The 20548-nt window shown below is 38.2% G+C and overlaps 1 protein-coding gene across 1 annotated transcript in view; it reads right to left on the reverse strand.

Annotated features, from left to right (window-relative positions):
- Positions 1 to 5504: 5504 nt before the first annotated feature.
- Positions 5505 to 20548, reverse strand: part of LOC149283783 (FYN-binding protein 1-like) — a 40440-nt gene continuing 25396 nt past the window's right edge. The window contains exons 4-19 of the mRNA XM_089497299.1: positions 19798 to 19841; positions 18602 to 18624; positions 17918 to 17964; positions 16834 to 16957; positions 16257 to 16413; positions 15547 to 15688; positions 14641 to 14663; positions 13389 to 13452; positions 11663 to 11800; positions 10904 to 10923; positions 10298 to 10367; positions 9267 to 9360; positions 8363 to 8525; positions 7605 to 7638; positions 6360 to 6391; positions 5505 to 5527 (exon numbers count right to left, since the gene is read on the reverse strand). Coding sequence (XP_089353425.1) covers positions 5505 to 5527; positions 6360 to 6391; positions 7605 to 7638; positions 8363 to 8525; positions 9267 to 9360; positions 10298 to 10367; positions 10904 to 10923; positions 11663 to 11800; positions 13389 to 13452; positions 14641 to 14663; positions 15547 to 15688; positions 16257 to 16413; positions 16834 to 16957; positions 17918 to 17964; positions 18602 to 18624; positions 19798 to 19841 — 1198 coding nt within the window. The remainder of the gene's footprint in view (positions 5528 to 6359; positions 6392 to 7604; positions 7639 to 8362; positions 8526 to 9266; positions 9361 to 10297; positions 10368 to 10903; positions 10924 to 11662; positions 11801 to 13388; positions 13453 to 14640; positions 14664 to 15546; positions 15689 to 16256; positions 16414 to 16833; positions 16958 to 17917; positions 17965 to 18601; positions 18625 to 19797; positions 19842 to 20548) is intronic.

Below are 20548 nucleotides of genomic sequence, written 5' to 3' on the forward strand. Positions count from 1 at the left end.
AAGCTGCCTCAACCAATGAGATTTCACCAAATGGGAAAAGAAACACAATGTGAAGGAGTAACTATGTAAAATATGAGACGGCCTTAGATTGGATACAGAACTTCATTCTACGGAGGACAGATATAAAGTTCCCGGATACATAATCTACGCGCTTTGCGAGTTCATTTAATTATGACACTAAAGGTGTTGTTACAGACAAAACATTAATTGCACTCCTTGGTGTTCAAAATAAACCTTAGCAGACCCGTCATTTTATTCTTCACTTGTGATGCTTCATCAACATTAAAAAACATAGAAACTTTTCAGTCTTTTAAGTTTCTATGGCAACATCCTATCAGTGTTAGGTTTTGTGTCACAAAACATGGAAACATAGAAAGTGACGGCATATAAGAACCATTCGGCCAATCTAGTCTGCCCAACCTCTGAATACTTTCCTTAGTCCCTGGCCTTATCCTATATCTAGCCCAGCCTTATGTCTAGCCCATGCTTCACTAAACTCCTTCACTGTACTGACCTCTACCAAGTTCACTACAGATGTAAGACTTACTGGCCTGCAGTTGCCAGACTCCTCCCTACTGCTTTTCTTGTGAATGGGCACAAGATTTGCTAATTTCCAATCATCTGGGATGACTCCCGTTACCAATGATTGGTCAAATGAATCCGTTAAAGGTTTTGCTGGGTCACCACCAAGCTCTTTTAATAACTTGGGGTGTATCCCATCAGGCTCCATTGACTTATTTGTCTTTACCTTAGACAACTGAAGAACCTCCACCTCCATAAACTCACAGGTATCAAATGACTCAGTTTTTTTCCCTAACCAAGATCCCTTTCCTTTATTTTCATCTGTAAAACTGAACATAAATATTAATTGAGGCCGTCAGCTAGACTTTTATCCTCTTCTGCATACCTCCCTTCTTTCGTTTTTAATGTAACTACTCCTTGTTTTACTTTCCTTTTCTCATTTATGTTTCTAAAAACAGTTTACCTCCCTTTTTAACTAACTAGGCAATTTTCTCTTCTGCTTGTGGTTTCGTAGCTCCTATATCTTGCTTTGCTTTTTTCTGCCTTTTCTTATAGATTTGGCTTTTCTCGGTTTGGTTTTTTTTGGGACTCACTAAATGCTAACTTTTTTTATACTATTCTGACCAGTTCTGCAGTATGCTTTATTAAATTAAGTGCTCCATGCAAAAATTCTGAATAACGCAAAAGTTTGCTCGATTTAAGAAGTATTTCTGGGAAGGGTTTGCTAACAGCCAAGTGATGTCACAAGGGATGTACAAAGCTGTCATCAGTAGTGTCATGGATGATCTCATTCATTATGTTTATTATGTGTGGCCTCAGTGATGTCACACTGAGACATCACCTAGTGATGTCATCATTTGGAGGTGAAATGAGGGTTGATAAATTGCATGCAGCCTTCCAAAGCTATATTTCTATGCCTACTTAATATTAAATATTTACCTATAAACATTTTTCAGCCATGTTTGCCAGTGAAATCCCTTCCATGTACTTTCTGCCAATATAGAACATAATATCTGCTTCCTCTTTTACTGACAATTTGAGACAAAGCTGCAATTACACGCGAGTCACAAATAAGGTTTTTATTTTGAAATTGTGAATTTCAGTTTTTTTCCAAATGGCTGATGAGTTATTGTGTCGAGTGCATGATGTATTTGTTGATTTTCCTCTTGATATCGAAAAGTGAAATTGTCTTTACGTCTAAGGCTTCTGAGATTGTTGCTAGACTCGTGTTGCTACATTTTACATTAATTGCTACAAATTCATCGTTCTGATTTATGTTTACAGGCTTTTCTTTATTTAGCTGTATTGTGTGTTGTATTTTAGGTTGTTATTGTATAATAGAAGAGAACAGATCCTAAGTCCCCTGCCTGGGCTTTTTTTTTTTTATTCATAAACAGAATTCATTGCCCAAAAATAAGTCTCTCTCTCTCTGTGCCCCCCGCACTCTTTCCCAGGCCTGTCTGTGTCCCCTATCCTTATCCCCCTCATGCTCTCTTTACCCATTCCCCACAGCCTTCTCTTCCAACCTTGTCATGTCTCTGCCCTTGCCCTCTCCCCCTGCCTTGTGTCCCCCTCCATCTCTTCATTTATCTTCTCCAGCAGCTGTCTGGTCTCCACTGATTTCTCTGTGCAGTTGCAGAGAAGATACATACAAGAGGAATGGGGGGGGGGGGGGAAGAAAGAGGAATCAACGTGTGAGAGAATGTGAGGCTGCAGAGAAGATAATGAAGGGAGACATAAGAGGGGGGGTCAGAGTTTGAGAGAGAGTGAAGTTGCAGAGAAGAAACTGACAGAAGAGAGAGGATTCCTTAAATAACAAACAATGGCTTGAATAGAAAACAAATATTGCCTCACTCAGCTTACTTTTATTTAATGTAATTAACATATTGTGGATATGTGGAACAGCCTCCCAGCAGAAGTAGCTTGAGGCCCACAGAACTATTATAAGTTGGTGTTTTGGCTAAGATTTTTAAATATATTATTAAATGTTTGTTTTAGAGTGATCCGAGGTAGGATTTTTTCAGTATTAACTATAGCCTTTCTTTTTCTTCCTGGGAGATCCCATTAACTTGATAAGCAGCACCTGTTAGATTTACTAACCCATGAATGCTTAACATGTTGAGCCTTAACCCTCCTTTTTAGGGATCAAGATGCCACTCTCAGCTTGTTTAACTGTCTGAACCCCAACAAATCTTCTAATTAACCGGCAACCAGAAATGAGAGAGAGGGAGGGGGAGAGATGGTTCAGCTACAGCAGGCAAACAAACGAACACATCTTGTAGGTTTCACGATTCGTTGGCTTACTTGGGGGCTCTCCTCGTTACTGGAGATTTGTGCAAACACACAATATTGACCACATTTGTTAAAAGTAAAGTTTGTACGAATCCATATGCATAAGTTTAATATACATGTACTAGAAACCTGTTTGAGAAATGCTGCTCCGGGCCATAGTCACCTGCTCTCTAACATTCTTCCCTCTCAGAGGGCATATGTGCAAAAGGCAGGTCAATGGCAAAGTTCTAACTGTGAAACAATCAGTATGGACATTGCATTGGTCTCTTTGTCGATTGAAGTTTAAACTTTGACTCAGATATTTAAGGCGACTTAAAATGTTCTAGTCAGGGACGGCCTTTGGGGTGTGCGACCTGTGCGACTGCACAGGGCGCCACACTCCAGGGGGCGCCGCCGCGGCCGGGTCCTCTTCCACCGCCGCCGCGGGTTCCGCTGCCGCACCTTCCCGGCACCTAAATGAAAACATTGTTGTTTTTTTTTACTTTATTTAACATCCTCCATGTTAAATAAAGTTTTTTTTAACTTTATTTAACATGGAGGATGTTAAATAAAGTTAAAAAAACAACAACAAAAAAAACCAACAATGTTTTCATTTATGTGCCAGGCAGGGGCGCCGAGCGGTTGCTCGTGAAGTTCTCAGCAACCGCTCGGCGCCCCTTACTCTCCGTGACTCCGTCGCGGTGCCGGCATCTCATGTTGAGCGCCGGACTATTCCGGCGCTCAACATGAAATGCCGGCAGGACTCCTCAGAGGGGGGTAGTTTGAAGGCGCGGGGGGGTAGTTTGAAGGCACGGGGGGGTAGTTTGAAGGGGCAGAGGGGGGGTAGTTTGAAGGGGCAGAGGGGGGGTAGTGAGGGGGGGCGCCAGAGGAGTAGTTTGCACAGGGCGCCGGAACACCTAAGGCCGGGTCTGGTTCTAGTCATACTTCCCCATGGTACTAAAGTAAGGCCTGCACTGTGCATACAAGAACCCATCAAGCCCAGATATCCCACCAATATGTAAATTGAGCATGGGGACCCAGTGGCCCCAATCTGCACCAAATGCCATATACAGAATCAAGATAGATATACTGTATAGTGTCACTCATTTCCCAATCAAGCACAAAATATCATGCACCACAAAAGTGGGTGCTGACAAAAAAAAGTTTAGAACTGGGGGGGATATGATTTTCCCTAGTACGATTAGTACTTGATGGGTACTAAATTGGCCTTAACTAATTCAATATATACAGAAGTGTAACTGACTAACCTAATATGTCTTGAAATAGCCCAAATACCACCCCAAACTAGAATAGAAGTAATAGAAGGTATAAAAATGGACACGTTTCCCATCTGTTCATTCTTCAGTCTATTTGCTACCAGATTGTGATAAAAAGCATAGACATTAATTTTATTTAAACCTCTTTATATTTTACTCTTAAATTATGCATACACACATCCATGTAGCTATTTTAACATAGAAAAACATGAAGGCAATATTTTCTTCTACTTTTTTGCATGACAATTGTCCATAGTTGTACATTTTTACGTAGATATCACACCTGGGATTTTTCCAACCCCTAGAAGCTCCAGTTCCTCTTCTTTTGAGAGGAATGAGGGCTAATCAGGGGAAAGCCTTGGGTTTGGGAGCATTTGGGCCAAACCCAAAGCATTCCCAGTTATATTATGTATATATCCCAGAAACAACAAAAATATCCTTAAAACTCAGCAAACATGTATCTTGTATTTTTCCATCATTTTACTATTTAAATGTATGTATCGGGACAGTTAAATGAATGGAGCATAATCTTGTGCACGCTCCTTACTTGGATAACAAAAAACAATCGTAAAACAAAGGACATGTTTCAAAAATTCACATATGTAATATACATAGTTACATTTTACATTTCACTATGTATAGTGACAGTGACGGTTTACATTTTTGGAAGTATTTAGTATTACATACTAATTTTATATACTTTTACTCATTTGTCATTTTCCTTAAAATCCTAAAAATGTAAAATAAAAGTGAATTGTGACTAATGAGTAGGATAATGTGTTGTGTTGGGTACCCTATCCATAATTAGATTAGTAACGGTTATAGGGTATATATTAAGAAACTGCAGTTTCATGGTTCCTCTGTGTGTACCTGACAGGTTCTCCCACCACCGCAAGAAGCAGAACTCAGATATATAGGAATACCAAGTTCCTGTTTCTTTGATGTTGTGTCTGCCGTTAAAGACTTCATAAATGTATTGAGCATGGATCACCGATGCCAATAGTGAGAAAAGGGAGAGGACCCTGCTGGTTTGAAGCTTATGGGAAATGAAATGGTTAAAAAGAAAGAACTAAGAAGCTTTAGCAATAAATATTTGGGCCGAATGGTGCTTCTCTTTTGTTAAGAAAAAATAATAAAAAACTTCAAAATGTTCAGTATAACTAAAATTTCTAGGTATTTTTTAAACAGGATTATTTATTGAAATTAAATAAATTTGCTTTTATGGGGTCTGTTGTATATCTTGGTAATTTACACTAAGCGGCATATTAAACCATCAATGTTTTTTTTATTAATACAATTATACGTGCTCTCCAAGAATGTATCAGTTACGCTGATATCGTTACATTGATACTGAGGTTGTGTTACGTTGTATCTGGGATGCAAACGACACAGAATGAAGTTCTCCATAAATTCTTCCATATAGTTTGCGTCTGTTTAGTCATTGTCGTAGATGCATTCTGCGAGGAAACAACAAAAATGCCACATAAAGTGCCTTGTTCTCTGTAACTACATTTGCTGCTAATTACGAAAGATGTACTTTTTACACAAAAGTAAATATTTTGGATATGTAGTACGTATTTTTTTTGAACCATAATATCCTGTGTCCAAGAAAGGCCTCTGGTGTAGATGTCAGGAGACCATACATTAGGTGTGCTGCTGCTATCCAAAAACTGGACCATCAATGGTTAAAAGCTTGGATCTGTTAAAAATGCTAACTAAGTCTATGTAGAAGTAGCTATTTTGGTGCCACAGGCCAGCTAGCAGCCCCTTCAATACCGTGTGAGCTTTGAGGTGTGATATACATTCACAGGACCAGGCAGATTGTGTTAGCCAGACATCAAGTACTGGGCAGGGGTAGGAAACTAATGTCCTCCAACTGCTACCTCTACTACTAAATCAAGTGTCTAATATAGCATGCTGCTTCTGAAAAACACTTCTGTCTGGGAGTACGTATGTCTGTGCCCTTTATATTATTTGAAGACATGAGATATGGGGATGTCACAAATACGGTCCACCAGATGTCCTAGGGTCTGGTCTACAAGTACCATGTCTATTCTTCTGCTTCCAGCCTGACTCAACACCCATAACCATTACACATCTAAATAATGTCTGTATCAAGTTTACTGCGGTAAAATGCATTGAAGGCCACGCAAAATGCGCTAAACGTGTTAAAAATAAACGATATATCTGGGAACTAGGGTGACAATTTTGAAGAATATGTCTACCTTTTATATAAAAAATAGTTATATATAAGTGAACAGAAAAGTAGTCCTAGGAGGGGATACATACCTTCACCAATGTCGTCATATATTTCACCATCACTGTTAACACAAAATATTTAATACATATTGTTAGACATACAGAACTACACCATATACTTATTATAAAATAAACCCTGTGATGCTGAAAATAAAAGACGAAATCAATATATACTATATGATCAAAAGCATGTGGACCACCGCACCAATATGAGCTTGTTGGACGCCCCATTACAAAACCTTGGGCATTAATGTGTAGTTGGTCCCCCTTTTGCGGCTATAACAGCCTCCATTCTTCTTGGGGTCTTTCTGTGGGAATTTTTACCCCTTCATCCAGTAGAGCATTTGTGAGGTCAGGCACCGATGTTGGACGAGAAGCCCTGGCTCATCATAATCAGCGTTCCTCCGCATCACACCTATCAAACTATGTCTTTATGGGCCTTGCTTTGTGCACTGGGGCACAGTCATGCTGGAATAGAAAAGGTCCTTCCCCAAACTGGTATCAGAATTGAAAGCATACAATTATCTAAAATGCCTGCACTGGAAAATTACCCTCCACTGGAAACAAGAGGCCCAAACCCTGAAAAACAGCCATAGACCATTATCTTATTATCTCCTGCCATCCACCAAACCCAAATTCACCCATCAGGCTCCCAGAAACTGAAACACCTAAACTCAATCATTAGGAAAGGTGTCTACATACTTTTGGTCATATAGTGTATCTTATAATACACCGCAAATTGGGAGTAGAAAAATCTATGTATAGAATGTATGTGCAGAATATCACACCGCCCAACCACTGTGTCACTCAAACTGGCAGCGCTACAGTGCATACTCACAATTCTGCCCATGCGCAGCATGCATTCTGCTCTGACACCAGAGAATGAGATCGGAACTGAAAGCTGGACAGAGGTAGAGCTCGGCAGGACAGTGGGATTGAATGGCAAAATAGGGACTGTCCCGCACAAAGAGGGACAGTTGGGAGGCATGGAATATATAGAAAAATGACTTACAAAAGGGTAAGAAAAACAAGTGTAAAGAAAATTAGAGAGATCTTAAAAGAAAAGAAATCGGTTCTTTCAAATAAAATATTAATTGTACTCTGTAGCAGTTTCTGGGAAAGGTTGCTACATTAAACAGTATTAGGAATGATAATTCTAATAAAGTTTTTAAATAAAAAAAGTGCATAAGCAAAATAATGCATAAGAAATATTTTTTCAAGTAAAATAAAATGTTGACTTCCACTTAATATTGAAGAAAACAATCAATAACTTACTCATCAACCACGTTACTTCTTAAAACATAACCATCTAGAACAAAGAGAGGACAATTTAGCGGCATTAGGTAAGACTAATTCTTATAGAATCATGTATTTTTTAAATGACCACATCATAATAAAAACATATACAGTCAAGATCCAAGCGTTAGGAAGAAGGTAACACTGGGCAGCATCTGGGGTAATTCCAAGGTACTTAAAGGGGGACTCCCACTATTTGTTGGGTGGTAGTTTAGCCGTGTTGTCCGTAGAGTACCTGTCTTGTGGCAGACCAGCGGATCAGTGACATCATCCAATGATGTCAGGAGCCCTCACATGAGGTTGTGTATTGTCGAAAATAAGACCACAATTTCCAGCCTTTCCGGGGATACAAATAAGGCCACAGCTCGCAGCCGTTTTGGTAATATGCAGCCTCCATAGTTATGCAATGGCATCACGTGCTATGCTGCATATGACATCATCGCTACGCAGATCCCAGTATTAGGGAGTCTCCTAGTGACACATGGAGACGCAAACGAGTGCCAGCAGAAGGGTAGGTGATTATTCCAATGAACATAAGTAAAGTCAATGGCTTTCAATTAATTCAAATAAAACAAAGTATTTATTACATAAATAATGCTTTATTTTAAAAACTTTTTGGTAGGGTGGTGGGAGCTCCCCTTTATAAATACTGTAATTGTAAACTCTGAATCCTTAATATTTCTTCTCTGTTAACACTTTGATTACTAGGGATTTGTAAAATTCCACACTTCACTTACATTTTCCTTCACTGTTCCTGCACAGAAGGGTAGTATCGTTGGTGTGTTGAATGACATCAAGGGATTCTGCAGGCTTCAGAGGTAAATCTTTTGAACCCCATTTTTTGGTTGTTAAGTTGTGCACCACTTGGATGGTTGAGAGGGTTCTTATTTCACCAGTGTACTGAAAAAGCAATCTAAATTAATATATGACATCAATGATAAGATACAGACTCTACTAGTGTTCCTGGAAATAGGGTCGCCTCTTACGTTGTAAGTGACTTGTCATTTAAAGCCCAGTTTAAAGCCCACTATAAAATATTGGCACCACAATCACATAGCTTATTAACCAGGGGCATAACTAGAAACCATGGGGCCCTGGTGCGAAAACTTCAAAAGACTGTGCCATCATTGCCCACACACAACTTGTCTGTGCCTTCTGTAACCTTTGCTCCCCCTTCCAACATACAACACATGTAAACACACTTACACAAATTACACACTTAGTCATACTCACTAACACACACTCCATCTCACTCCACTGACACATCCATGCTCACGCACACACACACAATACACACACAAGTACAGTTCCCTGCTCACACACACACACAAGTACAGTCCCATGGTCACACACACACAAGTACAGTCCCATGGTCACACAAACACACATCCATCCATTCTCACATCCATAAACACACACACAAATATTTTGAGGTTTCTATCACATCTCCTTGTAATCTTTCTCTTTTTCTCGGAAAGACATATTAAAAGATTTTCTCATTGCATTTTCTTATGAATGTAGACCTTGGAATGATAATTAATACTCTAGTTGTTACTTAAGGCAAACCAATAAAACTCATACAAATAAGACTGTTTTAATGACATTTTGAATTCCACTAATAGGATGTTATGCAAATCGTACCTTAAACTTTTTCCTGAATTCCTTCTCTTCTTTTTCAATTTTTTTCAGCGTTTTGTAATCTTTTTCAGTGGATTTTCCAAGAGTTGAAGACCTGCTATTCACCGCTAAGCTAAACGAACAGGATGCAGCATTTACATTTCAAATTCAGTTAGAAAAACCCTAACGGGAATTTTCTACTTTGCGAATACAATGGAACCGAGGAGGGGGCCGTGCAGTTTCTTTAGCCTTAAACAGTTATGCTCAATTAGAATGAAGTGACACGGTGTGTGAAGCAAGACAAAAATATGCTTACGTTGCTCAGCAACCAAAACAGCTATTATAGTAATAGTTCGAATTAGTTTGCAAATTTAGACATATTCAGGCAGAGATATGCCAATACGTCTGCATAATAAGACATATATCAGCGAAATTATATATATTATTATATATATTTGCTTTTGATACCTTTTAGTGGCATAATCTGTATTTGTGTATTTGAATTAATGCGCACATACTGTGTATATATATATATATATATATATATCCCTTTAATTAATGTATAAGTGAAAACATAATGGCGCAATGTAATGGAAATACCTTATCATGAGATACCGAGCAAGGTACTCCGTAAACGGACTGCACTACCCTGAGTTATAGGCATGGGCAGTACTGATTTTAAGACAGTCCAGGTTGATAATTGCTTTACGGAACAATATGGTAAAAGTTTCAGATCATCTTATTTCCCTGCAACCCTGGTAGAACTTGAGGACATTGGTAACTGCCCAAAATTGGGAGATCAGCCATGAAAAATGTCATTGTATTGGGGTATGAGGCACCCAAGGGATAGAAACAACACCACGGGAAAAGTCGTGTAAAAGGTACTTAATGTCTGACTAGGAGAGCTACTCCCCGATGTTATACGGATGTTTTATTCAAAAAAAGCTTGAGGAAAATAATTGTTTTTTATGTTTACTATTAAAATTATAGCACAGAATCTCGTTATCAGAATTTTATATATACAGTGAAATAATTTTTACAAATAAATTTTTTACCTGGATTCCAATGGAGGAGGAGGAGGAGGAGGAAAGTCACTCGAGTCCACATCATCATAAACATCACCTTCTGTAAGAGAAAGACGGGGATATTTTTATGTTGTACTGGGTGAAATCTCACAAAACTCTGTAATATAGTTTGACTTTCTTCAATGCTTCAAGCTTGCCTCTCTTCTGTGTCCCTATCTATTCATATTTTTTCCTCTCCTCTGTTACATTAACCTTCCTTGAGGGTAAACAAATAAAGAATTGTTATCTTGGGTACTATTTGTTTACTGTTACGAACCCGAGTGCAAATCTAGTGGATTTGCTAGGTAACCTTATTGAGACCCCTTTAAACGTAAGACCCTAAAGGAGCAGAAAAAGAGAAGCATTCTACTAAAAATGCCACCAGGCATAGCTGCAACCAGAGGGTCGTGAAGTCCTGATAGTTTATTTTTTATGTTATAGCTTTTTATAAATGTACAGCTTTTTAGTAATCTGCCAAAGGCAAGTTTAATGTTTATGTTCTATTAATGTGAAAACTGAAAAGCAGTTCTCTGGATTATCTATAATTACACCCCTGAGAATCTCTTACATATTTACTCCCCTTATATTTTTACCTACCTTGTGCAAATGGCGATAGTCTGTTGGGGATGAAAAATGAAATGTTAAAATATTTTAGATATTTTAATTACAAAAATAGGTTGTATCCTTGATTAATCATAATATCATCATGTTAAAATTTCTCAGCAGATGGAATTGTCAAAATCATTATCAAGTAGAAGATTGCATTATGCTGCACAACCCTATGGCATTCAAGGGCTTGGAAGGTGTCAGGCACTTACCTGTCCCCTTTTGCGTGTGGTAGCTATCATGCGTGCTCATTGCAAACGGCAAGTGTACTTAACATGCATCAGGCCCGGACTGGCCATCTCCCGCTCTGGCTTGATATGCTACGTGGGCATAAAAAAACAAAATGTATGGCCTCTGGTATCCAGCCATCAGCCGCACTTGTCATAAGGCGGCCGCTGGCCTTAAAGTGCCAGAGCCACCTCCTTATCGCCAGTCCGGCTCTGATATCCGTTAATGTATGGTGAGATTGCTTGTTGCGGTACACCGTCCCCTTAATTTAAATTCAATTTAATATGAGAACTGGTAATCAAGCACACTATCCATTTAAAACCATTCTGTTCTTTAATTAATAAGAATCATTTTAAAAGTATTTAAAGCGCTACTTCATTTTGAGTGAAACTTTCATCCATCGGGTTAATAGAAGCAAATCAAGCGTGTGATCGTGGGGAGAGCTTTGCATAGTGATTGTTTAATTGTATTATATGGCTGCTGTTAGCATAGGTGCATATTTCCAACGTTTTAGGATCTTACAAGACAAACTCATTATCTTCCAGATCTTCTTTTTCTGATTTTGCAAACACATTTTTCTTTTTTGGATTAGCCCCCTTCAGCAACTTAAAAATCCCCCACGTCCGTCCGTTTGTTTTCTCTTCGTCCTGTGGTACAGAGCTTTGTAGTATGTAGAAAGTATAACTGATTTTAGAAACAGATCTCAGGATTCTACAGAAAAGTCAAAAAATATTCTAAAGGGGAAATTTAAAATATGTCTTTTATAGAACCTTAGAGAACCTTATATATTCTCGTAAATATGTCCTGTGTTATTTTGAGTGCCTGTGAGATATGTTCTAACAGCTGTTTCAGGCTCTAAAACTCTCACTGACCACTGGAATCCTGATGCTGTTAATGACTTGATCTCTGTCTAGGTATTTTTGTTGAGATATGCCTGTGCCGCTCTTTTTCCCCATATCATATTCTTACTTTTTAATGTGTGCAGTCATCTCTCTCTGGGTATTTATTAAAGCTGGAGGCTAGTAAGCCATGCCTGGTATAATATATGAAATGAGTCAGACCCCCGAGTGGACTGTTAAGCCACAAACAAGCAAAGCTGGATCAGTCATCATACCAGAAGTTCTTATGGATCTGCACTTCAACCGAGCTACACTACTAAAGGTGAGGAGGCATTTTAGCCAGCTTGGGATCATAAAACATAGACGTTGATGGCGGGTAAGAACTATTCCAGCTCACTCATTCGCTTTTCATGAGTTTGCCTGAACCAAGAGTTTACAGGTCAGTTTGCAGAAGAGTTGCAATGTCAACTTACCGTCCTTTATTATACATTGTGAGGGGACAACGTTCGTTCACTGAACTATGCATTATGCAGGGTCGACCCGGGTTGGCCCATAATGTGTAATAAAGCCAGTAAGCTAAAATTCACTTATGACTGATAATGGTCCAATGATAGAGGAGTTAGTGCAGTCAGTTTGACCAGAGAGGAGACGACAGATGGGATTTATGTGGGATTGAAAGGGAAAGGGCGACAAGATTTGTGTGAGACTGGAGAAGGGAAGAGAGTGTGGAAGAAAGACAGGATTTGTGTGAGACCATGATGGGGGGTGGGATAGAGACCTGGTATTTGAGACCAAAGGAAAGTAAGGGAAGGTATGAAAAGAAAGAAAGATATGTGCACGTAATTTTTAGGAAGGGCATCTAAAATATTCACATTGGCTAAAATATCTGTTTCTTTTCAAGGCAGAAAGAATCCAAAAAGCTCCTTTCCAATATATTTTTTTTCCAAATTTAGGCTAGGACCTCCACTTAAATTATCTTATTGAACCCTATCATTCCCAAGGGGGTTTACCATTCTAAAAAGATAAATAAAATAAAAAAAATGCAAATTTTCTTTTACATCGCCATTTTTTCTTTTTTTGTAAGATACCTGTAACCATTTTTTTTTAACAAGAACAGATTTATTATTTATTAATTTTGTACAATTATTAATTAAAAGTAATAGAATCAGTATGGATATAAGCGTCATAGTGTTCTGGGGCTGGGGAACCATGAAATATATAATTTAGGATATCCCATTATGTAATATGACTGCTTCAAAGCAGGTTTCCTTACTGCCCTGAAAGCAGGATTTTTTTTTGGTTGATCTTTTGGGCTATTGGCTTCATTAATTGTTGTTAATGGTTATGCACGGAACTCTTTACATTTTGTTCTTGATATTATGAATAATAAAATATAGGTATATGTATACCTGTCATTGCCCTCGTCAACACCATCATAGATGTCCTCGTTACTTGGAGGTGGTGGGAACAATCCTTTAATAAAAAAGAAAATGTAAGTGAAGTCTAAAAACAAATAAAAAGAAGAATAAAAAACACCTCCAAATGATGTATTGTAATACTTTAAAAGTCACAATCCCACGTGTGATTGAAATAAGGTGATTACAATAACCATTGGTACATTTACCAAGGGTTGAAATGTACAAGTGTGAGGACTCTGGTGGCATGTCTTCTGGAATATCAGATTGTAGGACAAGTTGTTATGTGATGTAATATTTGTCCTGTTTACCCATTGTACACCGCTGCAGAATATGACGGTGCTATATAAATCAGTAAATAATAATTTCATCTCTGAACTCTCAGTTAATCAGACCATGGATTTCAAGGTTATTGTGTTTGAACTCCTTGACTTCACTATACAGTATGAAGACCCAATCCCAGACAGCTTCTGTTGCAGGGAGAGCTTGGGTGGCCCAGTATAATATAGTTAAGTCCATGAGATTCTCCTCAATCGTTGAATTACGAATTATACATTGCCGGCTCAGCCCTTCTTGATTTGCCAGGGATGATCCTTCATAATCAATAGTGAATTGAGGAAACTGAATCCGTAACTCTCCATTTAGTGAATGAACCCCTCAGTGAACTCCTTCATATTCTAATTTGATTAAGTGACACCTGAGCATCCCAGCTGATATTTTTCTGAATACAAATCCCCTGCATGAATACAGGTGACTCAATTCAGAATATCTTCCTCTGACAACTTGTGGTTTAAGTATCATCTCTAAAACCATTTTGTTGTGAGTCACGAGATCAGAGGGTTTTGTGATAGACTATTAAAGGGTTAGCTCATAAAGTTCCCATGTATCACCATTTAAATGCTTATTAACAGGGATTTTTTTTTTAGGTAATCTACACATATAGCTGATAAACTAAAAACCATCAGCCACATCAAATGCCAAAGGGATCATACCCTTGTCATAAAATCATATGATTATATTTTTGTTTTTATTGTTGTGGTGGTGGTTATATGGATACGCTTTACTTTTTGGACTGCCTGTCAATTCCAAATTCTTTGTTTGACTAATTTCTAGGGTCATACCTAGTTATTTGACTTTTGTTTCGCCATTGAAGCTTATCCCCACTAGTGATTGTAATTTTCGTTAGAATTATTATACATCAATTCAAGTTTGTTTTATCACAAGACAAAGACAGAAAAATACTTACCTGCACCCCCACCAACACTCTGGCTAAAACAAGAATAAAACAGAGACAAGTGCAACAGATTTAGTGAACGTGTTTCATTGCCAGATATATATATGTTATAGTCAGAGTAGCCAACAAATTGCAGTCCTATTCAGTGAGGGGTCAATCTGCCAACATTGAGTCCAGGCAAGTGCCACAAAGTCCTTCTTACTCCTAGTGGCTATATGTAGAATTACTACAAAACACTAAAAATCAATAAATCAGCCCAGTCCTGGGGGGGAATTACTCCTTCCCTCCGATCCCCTTATGTTGTTTCTGTAGAACAGCTCTGGAGCAAGAGAATCAGTGCAGGGGCACCATGACTGGGGTGAGGAACAAGGAGAACCCATACCCAGCACCTAAAGAGTTAAATATATTTCTTCTTACAGTCATTTGCATGACCTAGGTGGGCGTCCTGATGAACTTTTGCCCCCATACATAATTATATGATTACAGGATGAGGGGGAGGGCACTGGAGATAGTTAGGCTTTATAAGGTGGATTCATTCTGGCGGGCTTTGTGAGTTTTGTAATATTGGGCAAGGGTTTTACCCCTAGATTGGGCGTGTGGAAATTAGACCCTAGAAATTTAGTGTTTTACATTTCTGATCGTTGTTAAAACGTGGTTGGCTGGTACGGTGATTGAGGCAACTGTCTTAGGTATGATTGTGCTCGTGGTGCGTGGGGTCTATTAGGGGCGAGATCATAAATATTAACTCTGATGAGGGCTCAGAGATAGGGTGCCAAGGGTGAAAATGTTTTCAGGACTCTTTTCTGTATTGGGAACTGGCTATGGCATGTCTGGCTACATTATGCTAGATGTAGCTCTTTAAAAAAGTGCTTATTGGAAATTTTGAGCTAATCAACCCAAAACAGCGCAAATCCTTACTTGCTAAAGCTGTCTTCCTCTCCTACATCATCATATATTTCTTGGTCACTTTCATGATGTTTTACTGGACGATGCATTGATGATTGTTTCCTTCTAAGTGAATCATAGTCGATATTCACCATGGTTGTCTTGATATAGCCATCTGAAACACATCGGTGTGTTAATATAGGAATATTTGTTCTATTTAGCAAAGTTTAATTGAATTCAAATTTAGTCATATTTTAAATTCTGAATATTATACATTGTGCACCCTCCCAGCTTCTGTTTCACAGGTAATTAATTTACAAATAGCGGGATTTATATCCCAGGTAATGCTAGGGGTAATCTATGAACCACAACTGCACTACTAAAACACTTGGCTAGGTATTCATAAGAGTTATAAAGTTGATGCTCTGTTTGTGCCATATGTGGAGCTCCTATGCTTTTAGGTGTACTTTGGGAGTCAAAATAAGAATGGCTGAATGGTAGTCCCAGGCACGCTGACCAAGGCTTTTTCTGTTTTAACCAAGATGTGATGCCCATTTTATTCCTGTGCTCCTCAAAAAAGCCTTTCAGTTTTAAAGACAAAGCATGAGGAAACCGGTACCAGAGGAAGCCTGGACTAAAATCTAGCCACGGGTACAAGGAAGTGCTTAGACAGCCTTCCGAAAAAGAATAATGGAGAATGAGATCTTCAGTAACTTGCTTGACTGATGCGCCATGTTACTCACAGCATCCGTTCATTCTACCCAGCCACTTTCCCTCTGGGTTGTTTGTAACACGGATTATCTCAATCTGGTCTCCCTGTTTGAAAGTAAGCTCATTCTTTCCACCTTTGTAGTCATTGCAAGCCCTGGCCTGGTGAAGGACTTCAACTGAACCTGTGAGCTGAAATGAAATAAATTACTGTATAACGGAAAGTAACACATATGAATTACAATAACATTCCCAGAGTCTTAAAAAGTTAGAAATAGTCATAAGAAGTTAGGGATACCTTCAGTGAGCAATACATTTCACCTTCAATTTATGGATGTTGGCCCAATAAGTGGTATTAGAAACGTCTTAAAAGTAAAATCTTCTCTTTAACCAAAATAATATCCATTTTCATGTTAATGTGCATTGTTATACTGTAACAAATATGTGTATTAACCCTGCACATAACTCTATATCATACAGCATCATTATCATATATTATCATTATCGTATATTCTTCTGAATACCCATAAAATGTTTGAAGCAAGACACAAACATTCATGGAGCCGGTTTATCTCTTCGTTTTCGTTGACTTGTAAACATAAAAGTACCTACTTTGAACCGTTTTTTCACTTCTTGTTCTTTCTTTTCTTTTTCCTTTTGCTCCTTTTTAGCTTGTTCCAGCCTTTTCTTTTCCCTTTTCTCTCTTTTTGCTTCTTCTTCTTTTCGATATTGTATGCTAAAAATAAGATAATTCTTAGAGGGTTTCATTTAGCTAATAAATTAATCTTCTACTGCGTCACTGATCCATCACAAGTGGTGTAACTTTTGACGAGGTGAGTAAGGGGGAAGCCCCGAAAACCTCTGCATGCCCCCCCCCCATCATTCTGTCCGCTACATGCACCTATTTTCTTGCTCTTTCCTATAGAATTCCACCCTTCCTCAGCTCGGTTATGAAAACTAATAGTTTATTAATTGGAAATGATGAGTCCTTCACATGGCTTTGACTTCTGAGCTTGTTCACTATAAGGAGAGTTGGCTGGAGAGTTTGCAGGGGAGTGGTGGTTTAGGATCTCTCAACAGAAACAAGAAATACATTGTTGGCACTCAGGAACCAGGCTTCATTATAAAGAGTGATAAAATATATATTATTATTGTCGGATCCGTAATCCCATAACACATATTCAAAATAGTAGAAAATATAAAAATTTAGAAAAAAAGAAAAAATAATATATGTGAATAATGCTCATAGCAGGCAGGGCGTTATCAAAAGGAAGGTTCCAAGCGCATCTCAGGTGGCTTTTGACACAGAACTATGTGTGAAACATGGTAAGCGTAAGGTAGTATTTTCTAATACTACATGTCGATAAAGGAATAGAGTCACACTATATGTGATGAAGAGACCTCGGAGGTCTCAAAAGCTTGCAATCCATTATACGTCAGAAAATAAATGTATTACCAAATTTGCTTTCTCTAATACTACATGTAGCTATAAAAAAACTGAGCAGAGTAGGGAAAAGTGGATATTAAAATGGTCAAAAATGTGTCGAACCTGTAGGAATGCGTCTTTAACAGCCACCTTACTACATTTTTAAAAATAGCTGCTTTTAACTGGATTAAAAGCACCTGTTTGTGACTGCATATTTTGACGTATGGAATTACACTTAGTTGTCATTGTCATTGTTCCTTTAAACTTTACCTTTCCTGATCAAGTCCTTCATAGAACTCCTGATCACTTTCTAGACTCTGCAGGGAAAACAAAACCATAGAGACGTAAGCGACAAAAAATTAATAAAAAAAAAGAATTCCCATCATTACGGAAGGGTTTAATATGCATTATTATTCTAACCAGCAGGTCTCTGAAAATCACTCTAGTTGCTATGTAACTATCAGCTAATGCCTTTATACAGTTCTGTTGTTTGTGTGGCATTTTTCCCCCTGTTACTTTCTGCTGGGATGCCTTAACAGGCCATCTGGCAAATGCCGAATGGGCCACTGTGTGTCAGAACCCCATATCAGCCACCGACCGGATATGCCCAGCCGCATGCTGTGTAAGTATAGAAACGTACATGGTGTTTTGTTCTTCTAAAATTGGAAGAAGGGGTATGATTTATGTAATAGTAATTACAGATCACCTTTCAGTCCCTCACACTCAGAAATCATATAAACATTGAGAGGGACCGTGAGGGCGTCCAGAACAACCCTGACCCAATGTAGCACTGAAATGTCTTTGGCTTCAACTCTGCCTTCTGATGCACAGATTTTACATTATAGTTTTACTCAACAATGGCTTCGAATTTCGATATTATATATATATATATATATATATATTTATTGTGTTAAAAAATACCAGGTGTAAGCAAGATAAATTGAAATAACATACCATATCATCAACAAATGAGCCACCTAAAAAAAAAATGTTATGTTAAATGTTAACAGCATTGTTGTCGAATGAAATATAACATTACTAAGATTATATCAGAATGTAATTGCTGGGTTGTATTCTAAAAGGGACACTCCAACCATCATATGCACCTAAACGGAGTATCCCTCCATATGCATTTGCCTCTTTCCTCACCCCCTAGTTGTTTTCCATGCAGGAGACACGTCCAAACATACCACCCACCAAGTGATATTTACCAATATTTGCTCACAATACATTCTGGGGTATCTAACAAGGCCCCCGCTGTGCACTGTGCTTGTGTGGAAGGCGCTCCCATTGATTTCAATGGGAACGCTTTCCTGCCACTGCCTTTTCCAAGGACAGTCCCCTGTCCCCTCATATTGTCAATTTTAAAATGTCTTTGCATTTTATTTTCGTTCCCCCTTATTGTAACAGTCCTACAGAAACTACTGACGCTATATGAATAAATTAAATTTAATTCCCTGAGGCTCAGCCCTCTTCCACATATCTTCTACCCTCTCAAACTGGGGCTCCAGACAGCCAGCCAAGTATGAAAATCACATTTCCAAAGTAACTTGGTCTTTTGCTTTCAATGTCTTAAAATCGGCTATAAAACCAATGTATTTATTATTTAAAAATAAATGAATATTTATGTGGAAGGTACCCTGTACTGCATTGTGTATCTTGGCTGTTCTAAGCATGAACATAAGTCAAAAATGTTGGCCATAAGGACATTGTTCAGCAATTTTATAGTTTGATCTGAAATTTATCAGAAACCATCCCCGTGATGGGAGAATTTGCACAGCAATCTGTGCTACAAAATGATTGTACATTATCACCTCTGTACTATAACATGACTATAGCTGCCAACAGTCTGTATTTGGTTAGGACTGCCCCGACCAGTGTCCTCATTTGCAGGACAGCTATCATATACATGTGAAATGCTCAAAACAAGACATTATGCATCCATTATATGGGCAAAGAATTTTGAATAATACTTGCCAAGTTACATAATTTAGATGATGCAGCCAGCAATGCCAATGAAAAATGATTTTATGATATATATAATCTATATAATTGAATATTTCTACAGAACCTTTTTAATATGATGAGACTAAATTATTTATAACATTTCACAGTTTACTTAATATTTTAGAAAACAACACTATACATACCTTTACCCTCAACGTCGTCATAGTTTTCATCATCAGATGGAAACCTGTGAATAATGGTAAATATTTATTTATTTATTTATTTCGGTCTTAACTCAATACTTAGACATTGTTCATCATGGAAAAAAATAATACATACAGATAAAATATTACATTCTTGTTACATGAAACAAAAAAAAACAAGGTATGGAGTGCATGTTTTATTTAGGCTGGAAGTATGCGGACTGAGGAGTGGCAGCTCTTCTTTTTATTGTTTGTTCGCGTAAGCATCATGAAGAACCAAACTAAACGTGTATGTACCTTTAAATAGGACCTTTTATGGGATATTTTGCTACCGTTTGTCAATCAATTAATTTGCATGCGTGTGAGGGCCAGGCCCAGACTGGCCACCTGACACAGCGGGCACATGCCCAGTGGGCCGCTGGGCGACAGTGCCACACATTCCAGTCATGTGCCTTTTATTATTGTAAACAATGTAGAAACAAATAATGAAAATAATAAATGTATTTAAACACACATGAGCATATCATATACATATATTTACACATGCATGTATTCCATGTATTAGGATGAGTCACCCTATAAAGCAACAGGGCTTTACGTGATTACCTGCGCATGTACAGGTCTTCAAAATGCACAAAATACATAGCGTGGGCCCCGACAACAAAGGCTTGCCCAGCGCTCCGTTACAGTCGAAGATCTCGCTGAAACTACCGGTGCCCTTTATTTCAGCGTTGAGATAAATTATGTTTCT

The sequence above is a fragment of the Sceloporus occidentalis genome, unplaced genomic scaffold (assembly GCF_023333645.1).
Source record: "Sceloporus occidentalis isolate IW3139 unplaced genomic scaffold, rSceOcc1.0.p SCAF_101, whole genome shotgun sequence".
In the NCBI taxonomy this organism is placed as follows: Eukaryota; Metazoa; Chordata; class Lepidosauria; order Squamata; family Phrynosomatidae; genus Sceloporus; species Sceloporus occidentalis.